This window comes from Neovison vison, chromosome 4, assembly GCF_020171115.1.
Source record: "Neovison vison isolate M4711 chromosome 4, ASM_NN_V1, whole genome shotgun sequence".
NCBI classification, from domain to species: Eukaryota; Metazoa; Chordata; class Mammalia; order Carnivora; family Mustelidae; genus Neogale; species Neogale vison.
In genome coordinates, this window is record NC_058094.1 from 17228402 (window position 1) to 17237410 (window position 9009).

At 44.1% G+C, this 9009-nt stretch overlaps 1 protein-coding gene across 5 annotated transcripts in view; it reads right to left on the reverse strand.

The window, feature by feature from the left end:
- Window positions 1-8253, reverse strand: part of TBC1D31 (TBC1 domain family member 31) — a 70309-nt gene extending 62056 nt beyond the window's left edge. For 3 of the 5 annotated variants that reach the window (XM_044245008.1, XM_044245011.1, XM_044245010.1), the window contains exons 1-3: window positions 8090-8252; window positions 4280-4426; window positions 542-657 (exon numbers count right to left, since the gene is read on the reverse strand). In XM_044245008.1, the coding sequence (XP_044100943.1) occupies window positions 542-657; window positions 4280-4426; window positions 8090-8166 (340 nt within the window). In that variant the 5' untranslated portion in view covers window positions 8167-8252. Of the gene's footprint in view, window positions 1-541; window positions 658-4279; window positions 4427-8089 lie in introns of those variants that run through there. The other 2 variants (XM_044245009.1, XM_044245012.1) reach the window with 2 other exon arrangements.
- Between the last annotated feature and the right edge of the window lie 756 nt (window positions 8254-9009).

Genomic DNA, 9009 nt, shown 5'->3' on the forward strand with positions numbered 1-9009 from the left:
CTGGGCTTTGGGGTCACGTGATATCTGCCACCCTCCAGAGGAGGCTAGAAATTTGAGTTCAGACCAAGGGGCAGTAATCCAATCAGCCGTACCCATGTCACGGAGCCTCCATAAAAAGCCGCAGAGCTCAGAGCTTGAGTGAATTTTCGGTTTGGCAGTACTCTGCATGGACAGCTACTCACGGATGCTGGGAGGGGAAGGATAAGGGCAGCTTGTCTTCTGGGAGCCACCCACGTTGTGCCCCACGCGCCCTTCCTCTGGCTGCTTCTAATTTGTAGCCAGCCGCCACATTCAAACTATTATCGCGAGCAGAGTGCTTTCCTGAGTTCTGGGAGTCATTCCAGTGAATTATCAAACCTGAGGGTATTTGGAGAAACCCTGGGTTTGTAAACAGCTCATGTGATGTGAGGATGGTCCGGGGACCCCCAAACTTGCAGCTGATGTCTGCAGCGAGTGCAGACCATACAGACTGGCAAACTCCCCGCGGTACTTCCGCCTAAATTTGACTCTTATTCAAAAGATAAAGAGGAGGACTTCTTACCTGTGTCGAAACATTTAATAGAATAATCAGCTAATGCCACAAGGAATTCAGACTTCCTACGGAGATTAAAGGCCAGAGCCGTGCAAGCTTGTGCCGTTCGCTGAACAAGATTAAACCTATTAAGAGATTACCGCATTAGTATCAGAAAGTCTTCCAGCAGTCATCAATTTTACGTTGGAGGAGTCCTTAGAGATGAAGAAAATGAAACCCAGAAAAATGAACCCTCACGTTGGTAGGCCAAAAATGGATTACCAAGAGTGCTGTCCAGCACGTACAGGAATCTGGAATTTACTTACAGGTTTTAAGCTTAGCAGAATTACGACCAGCCAGGGCTTCTGGGAAGGGGATTCTGTTGGCAATGGCAAATGGACAGAAAGATCATGAAGCAAGCCACTACGGAGCATGTCAACCAGTGCTCCGGGGCTGACGCGGAAAGGACAAACAGGACAAGGAGTCAAGTGAAGGGCTGGAGACACAGTGAAATGAGGTAGAGAGGGAGGAATCTGGAATTTCCTCACATGCAAAAGAAGGTAAGAAAAGAGTCATGATTAAGAGATCAAGTGAACTAACATGCTGATTGAATGAAATAACATATGCTAAGTGCTTAGCAGAGTACTTGGCACACAGCTAGAGTTTAATTTACTAAAAAAATCAAGTTTTCAAGATTGGGCAAAAGAGGGACAAGTCTGGGAGGTAGGAAATCAGTCTGGTTTTAAATACATGAGTTCAAGGCCTTTAAAAATTGTGCAGAGTGCGGGCTAGAGGTGTGATTTAAAACCTCCTAGGAGCCACCTTGAAAAAGTAAAAAGAAAAAAGGTAAAATTAATCTTAATAGCACATTTTACTTAATATGTACTTATTATCATTTCCACATTGAATCAATCAAAAATTACAAATGAGATATTTTACATTCTTTTTTTCATATTAAGTCTTCCCAACCCAGTGTGTATTTTACACGAACAGCACATCTCAATTTGGACTGGCCAGCTTTCACGGGCTCCGGAGCTCGACACAGCTAGTGGCTACCGCACCAGACAGCTTAACGTAGAAGATATCCCGTACGTAGTAGAGGTAGATTTGGGTTAACAGTCTTTGCACTGCAGCTGAAGCCTTAGGCTTGGTGCTGCTGAGATTATGAATGAGGACATGGAAGGGAGCAGGCCAAGGACAGATGCCCGAGCAGCAGAATAAAGGGGTAGGCACTGGCAGAAGAGTCAGCAAAACGAGGGGGGCGGGGAAATGATCGGAGAAGTAGAAAATTCAGGAAAGAGCTGACCCTTGAAGCAAAGGAAAAACATTCCAGGGAGGAAGTAGAGATGAGTATTTAGTAAGATGAGAATTGAAGAGAGACAAGTGAATCAGGCAAGTAAGATTTCTGAGGGACCCCAGCATGGTGGGCGTTAGAATCAGACGGGCTTGATTTCAAGTCTCAGCTCTGACACTTACTCCTCCGCTCGGCTGTGATTATGCATAGACAGAGAGAAAAGGGACAGTGGACAAAATAAGGGAGGAACACTCGTGGAGCCACGTCCCAGGGGTAGCTACCGATCGAGATTAGTATGGGAAGAAATTAGGGTCCCTTATTTTATGAATAAACCGACCACAGGGATGGCCAAATATCTGAGGCTGCGCTTGGGAAGGGGAAGGGAAGCTGGAAAGTGTCTGTTTTCTCATGGGTTGGGAGGCCAGGGAGTCGAGCAAGAGTGGGGTCGTACCCAAGGAGACAAGGAAGCAGGCAAAGACAAGGAAGCTGGAGGAGAGTGGGAGAAGTAGTAAGTACTGATGAGCAAATGAAGAGGAAGCATCATTGATGCGGACGTCCCTTATTCAGTAATGGAGTCCCTCAACACCAATTTTTGTTCTCTTTAGCAGTGGGAACAGAGAAGCAACAGTTCTATGAAATTCAGATTGAGAACGGGCAGGGTGTGTTAGGCAAGAATAAAGGGTTGGAGAATTGTGACGGTTATTTTTTTGGTAAGGATTGGAAACAATGATTAACATATCTAATAAATCACAGAGAAATTAATTACATATGACCCCTTCTTTCCCTGAACTATTTGAGGATAAGTTAGCGAGATCAGGATTCCCACAAACAAGAAAATTCTCCCATATAATTACAACACAACTATCCAAATCAGGAAATCCCACTGATCTATTACCACCACATAATCCTCAGACCCCATTCAGTTGTGCCACTGGTCCCCAAGAATGTCCTTCGGGGATCAGCCTAGATGCATGCCTTTACTTGTCACGGCTCTGGTCTTCCTCAGATTGGAATAGTTCTTCTGGTTTTTCTACAACGTTCATGACCTTGACCCTTGGGAAGATGACGAGCCATCTTGTTACACAATCCCTTAATTTAGCTCTGTCCGTCTGATGATTCCAGGCGCCCTGTCCCTGGCCAGAATACCACAGAAGGGACAGTCTGCTCTTTCTGCTGCTGTCAGGCGGCACACGAATTTGGATCTGGCCCACTATTCGTGTCATCATTTGATAAGGTAGTGTTTGCTCGACTTCTTCACTGCAAAATTAATCTTTTCCCCTCTATAATTAATCAGTATTTTGGGGGGAGCTGCTTTGTGACTGTGCCAGTATCCCTTCTCATTGAACCGTTGTTCGATGACCGAATGAAGTTCTAGATTTCTATTTTACTCAATGGGTTATGACCCCTTACTATTATTTATTTTGATACTCAAATTGTCTCCAGTATGGCAAGGAGAGCTTTAACGCTGACCTTAATGTCCTTTGGACACTCTTTTTTAAAAGAATTCCTCCTTTCTGGCTACAAAATGTTCCAGGCTCACCTGCCTCCATCCTGAAACTGGCCGTTTCTGCAAGGATCCCTGATTGCTTTTAGCAGAGCGTGGTATTTAGAACAGAACCAGGCAATGAATGTATTCATTGCTACTGGAGGATTGTTGTTCCCAGGTCCTGTAAACGGACAAAGCTAGGAAACACATGTACCTATACTGCATTCACTCACTCACACGCTTCTATTTACCTCTATGTCAATAAATTCAAATCAGGCCGTGCGCACAGATATATCCCATTCCAATCCAGTACCCCCGGGTTTGTTCTTGTTCTCTGCCTTTCTGTATCAGCAAATCCCCTTTCCCGTTGTTAGATACCTGGCCTCCATTATCCTCAACATATTTACTCACTTGATCGAAGCCTCCGGTCTTTCCCATGATTGCCCCATCCCCCACACAGACGCCTTCTGACTCTAGCCAGGCAGACCTGGTTCTCTCACGCACCCACCCACCCCCCACGCAGGCATGACTCCCTCCGTCAATCCCATCACACTGCTTCTGTACCAAACTGCTGAGCAAAGGAAGAGGAGGCAGACGAGTGCGGATCAATTCTTTAAAACTGCCAGATGCATAAACTGCAACAATAATGTACAAAGGAAATTATGCTCTTTCTAAATGGCCCGACAAAGTACCAGATGTTGCTAAGTGAGCAATAGTAAAATTTTAAATTTAAATAACAAGCCTACTAGAGATACTGTGCAAACTGGAAACTTGAACTCTCTAAAAAAAAAAAAAAAAAAAAAAAATCTAAGCATATATTCTAGGCTTTCCCACTTTCTTCTGTCAGCATTTATGACAGTGTTTTACAAGGTACCTGAAATATAGTAAGAACTTGATGAATCCTGCTGAATGAATAATTAATAGGAGGTACTAAAATTGGCAGCAAATGACTTGTTAAATGTGATCTGGATCAAAGGTGTCTGCTCACCTGTTTCCATACAAGTCAAAAACATAGATATTTCCTTGATGGTCCCCAGCAATTAAGCAATCACCTGAGCTGTCAAAAGCCACATTCAAAAATCGCAAGACTTTGGGAAGGTAGTCAGAAGAGCTGTGAATGATGTTCACGATAATCCTGTCAGAAACAAACAAATAACATACTTAATTCTATGCCAAGCATTACTCACGAAAAATATGGTAATTTTTATGGTAATTTCACTAATTTTGAAGTTTCCTGCCTACCCATTCTTCCCTCTCCTGCTACTCTCCTCGAAGCCATCCTAGTGATTTCTGGAAGCCATGGAGAAAGTTATTATCCAAGTGGCTACTGTGCATACAGATTCATCAAATACTTGAAAACCCACTATGCGTCAGACGCTACAGAAGCTGTGACCTGAAAGTAACAGATGGACACAGGCCCTCTTCTCAGGGAGCTTTCAGTTTCGTGGTGAAGACAGATATTGAAAAACACAAGCACACATATGAAAAGCTTTGTAAACTGTGATTAAGTGATAGACAATAACAAGATATAAGAGAATGTATTTTTGATGGAGTCAAATCGCTACATGAGGCAACAAACACATGCTAAAAACAATGATGTAGTAAGTGAAAAGTAGTTTTATATCAACCACAAGCCACGGCATGTAAGAAAAATTTCAATTCAATATCTTCATTTTAAGATACCTTAATGAAATTTTGTAATACAAAGTGTTCCAAAGTGAACTAAATGTACATGAGTTTTATTTTTGGCTATATTGGTCTAAAGGTACTTTTTTTTTTTTTTTTTTAAAGATCAGGTACGATGTATCTGTTGAAAAGAAACCTGTTACAAAACTTGGAGCACAGAATGAATAACTTCTTAAAATAGTTTATGTGTGCCTATTCATGTCACAAAGACCAGAATAATCCCCTTCTTTGTTACAATAGTTTCCTAATCATGAACATTTTTATGTTAATTGACTTTTGTGAGTTTCTGAACTCAAATCTTAGAAATGTTTATCTTCCTCATTATTTTTCATTTAAAAAGTACTAAATTGAATTAAATGTATTAAACATTTTCTTCAGTTTAAACATAAGGCTTTTCACTGGGTGAAACAGCAAAATTCTTATAATACTTCATGTTTATCAAGTCCTGGACAAAGATTCATTGCTTGAGCAAAGCTTTAGTTTGGCTCCTGAACCTTCTCAGGGGCACTTCTCCATCTGTGGGCTTCCTTGTAAAATCTAATTTTAGCACAAACCCTGTTCATTCTGTTTAAATAGAACCCCTGATCATCCCTGGTAACTGATCAGTTTCTCATTCTCCACCAGCTCCCAGCTGACATCCAGTCATTTTTCTTCAAGAATCTCTTTTAGGCTGGTTTACCCAGAACTCCCTTAACCTAGATGTTTCCTCTTAGTGATTTTCCATCTACTGCCTCTCCTCATGCTCCTTGGCAGTATCCCCACTCACCCAGCCTGTAGCCGGAGCTGAGCCCAGTTCTATACTGAAGTCTCCTTTCCTCTATTGCAACAGAGGAATAAAATCTGTTTTTACTTCAACTACTGTCAAGCTCTGGTTTTCCTCTGACATCCCCAAAGGGGAGAAGGTGAGAATAAATATAGTGAAATGAGTAATAATATCAATGTTCCCAGGCAATTAAAACGAGACAGAGTGAACCACTCTTCCCTCGGGTTTTATTTCTATAACATTTACTATGTGTATGAGTTACAAAATTATATGATCATTGTTCAAAATAAGGAAAGAACAGAAAAACACTAATAAATGAAATTGATTATAACTCTACCATCTAGATAATAATCACAATTAATAGCAACATCCCACCCCTCTGATTTCACATAACGCACACATACCAACATTTATTTTAGAACTGTCTTTACCAGCATTTATTTCAGAACTGCCTTTCAATTGTTCACAGGTTGCCTGACAGTTTCTCAGGCCTTCAACATAATTAAAAAATCAAATATTTACCGAACACCAAGATGCATGAGACACTGTTTTAAAGTCTTTAAAATGCCCTAAGATGACCCTGTCTGGTAGGAACGATTATCTTCACCAACAGTCTTGGTGATTAACTTGCCCAAGGTCACAGAACTAGTAACTGGACATTTACTTCAACTCAATCTCTGCCCCTTGTCTCTCTGGAGACCATAGCAATGGGTTTTGATGAACAAAAAGAAAGCTGTGGTTTAGTGGAAGCAAATAACATTTCCATAAAATTGCTTCTTTCCTTCCTTCGATCTTGCATGTATATCTGGATATTTTATAACAGCAAAAAACAGAATTACTGTGGGTTGGCAATAACGTTTAAAACATTTAGAGAGCATCAGAAGTTAGGGTAGTATTTACATAAACTTCAAGTTTGGAAATGAAAATCCCTACTGAAGAATCCCTAACCAAAAATTTTTATTCGATACAATTGATGGGACAGCAGCATGGCTAGGGGCCTGAGAGCAACCAGAAATCAAAGGCGCTCTTAGTACAACGTCCCACATGGTGGTTCGAGCAAAGAAAGTTGGCACGTGAAGTCTGCTGATTTGTTGAGAAGCTACCAAAGGATCAACAGAAAAATTACCAGGAATAAAAACATGAATTCAAGTGATGCTCCAAAGGCCACGAAATCTTTGGAAATTAAAAGCAATGGCACCAATCTGTGTTCAGCAATTGGAACCAAGATGGCACCATTTGGGGCAAAGGTTTCCGTTAAGGTCTTGAGTGGCTAAGACTCAAACAGATCAGCTATCCGGGACCAGAATGAAAAGGAGCGGCTGGGGAGGGAGGGAAAAACAGACAGACCACAGAGAACTTCTAGGGCAGTGAAAATACTTTGTATGATAGTACAGTGTTGTATACATGTCACTGTACATTTGCCCAAATCCATAGAACATACAACCCCAAAGTGGACCCTAGCATGACTGTAAACTTTGGGTGATAATGCTGTCCCAATGCAGACTCATCAGCTGCAATTAAAACACCTCTGTGATGGGTAATACTGATAACGGGGAGGCTAAGCATATGTGAGGGCAGGGGTATATAGGAAATCTGTCCCTATCAATTTGGCTGTGAACCTAAAACTGTTCTTAAAAAAAAAAAAAAGAAAAAGTCTACTTAAAAAAAAAAAAAACCACCATCAGCAGCAGCAGCAGCGCTAACCACCTTGCGCTGTACAATGTAGTCCCATGGTCACGTGCCATACACGCTAACGTGTCAACTCGACAAAGCCAGAAGTTTGATTTGTTCCACTGCTGTCCCCCAGACCTTAGAAGCTTGGCACAGAGTAGATGTTCAACAAACAGCTGATGGATGTATGCTTGTCTGAATATAAACGATGACTTAAGAAGGGTAAGTTGCCGCATTTGGAAGGGGTCGACGTGCACCTTTCCCCTTTCCCTGCATCGTTCTTCCTGAGCTCTTTTCCAGGTGCAATCGTAAAAAAGAGTTACTGAGCATCTACTGAGCGCCGGGAATGCTACGGGGCTGCTCCGATCATTCAGGCAGGCAGAACCCCGGTACCCATCCTCTCGTGCACCTCGCCGACCCCCGCCCCATGACCAGGAAGGGTTCCCCGACGACCTCGGCGTCCGGAGCACGGCAGGACTAAGGCTACCTGCCTTTCAAGAGGTCATCCGGGCCAGGGATCTCGCCCAGGGATCCGAGGCAGAGCCCGAATCTCCCCCCACCCCCGGCCCCTTGCAGTCCTCCCCGAGATCCTCCCCAACAGCGTCTCCAACGCCTCTGCAAGCACGCAGAGCCGCCCCTCGCCGGCCTCCAGGCCCCTCCGCAGCCCGCCGCCTTTACCCGTCGCGAGCGGCCGGGGAGGGCTTGCGGTGCCATAGCTTGCCGCTCTCCTTGTTGCCCAGGTCTGTGCTCTGCATGGCGAAGCCCACCCGCGGCCGCCGCCGCCGCCACCGCTGCCGGGTGCGCAACCGACCGGGCGCCTTCCCAGCAGGCCCCGCGCTCCCCGCCCGGGAAATTTAAGCTCCCGACCCGGGAGATTTGAGCTCCCGCCCCGGCGTCCGGGAATCCTCGCGACGCCGACCTTTCTATTCACAGCCAATAGGGAGGTGGTTTTCCTCCCAACTCCGCCCAGGCAACCCCTGCAACCCTGGACAATGGAACCGGCCAACGACCCTCTCTTAGACTCCGCCCCTTTTAGGGGTCCGCCCCCAAGCCCGGGGCCCAAAGCCTTCTGGGACTGGTAGTTCTCTACAGGTGGCACGGGTCGTGGGCAATCCGCTTGCGAATTCTGCACTCTTGGGTTTTAGGTTCCCCACCCAGGCCAATAAAAGTGGTTTTCTCCTGTGGTCGCTGCGTTCCTTTCTACGTTGCGTTTAGGGATTAAGGGGTCGTACTAATAGAGAAGGATGTAAATGCGTTGAGAATTGCAGTGTTCCTTTTTATGGAGCGTTCGGGCTTAAAAGAACCTCTACAGAGTCCATTCTTGTCCTTTTCACCGTCGCAATTCCTTTTTCAGTTGTAATGTAACAAGAGGCGCCGGTATCATGGTGTCTAGTTCACCGGTCATGGACCAGAAAAGCAACGTCATCAACAACCAGTGGCGCTGACATCAGAGTTCCTTTTTGTAAATATTCACTTAACCCTTCTCTCGTGCCTGCCAGGTATCAAGCGTTCTTCTAAGTGCTTTACGAATATTAATCCATTTAATCCTTATAGCAAACCTACAATGTTGGTAGTACTGTTATTCTCATTTTTTGTGC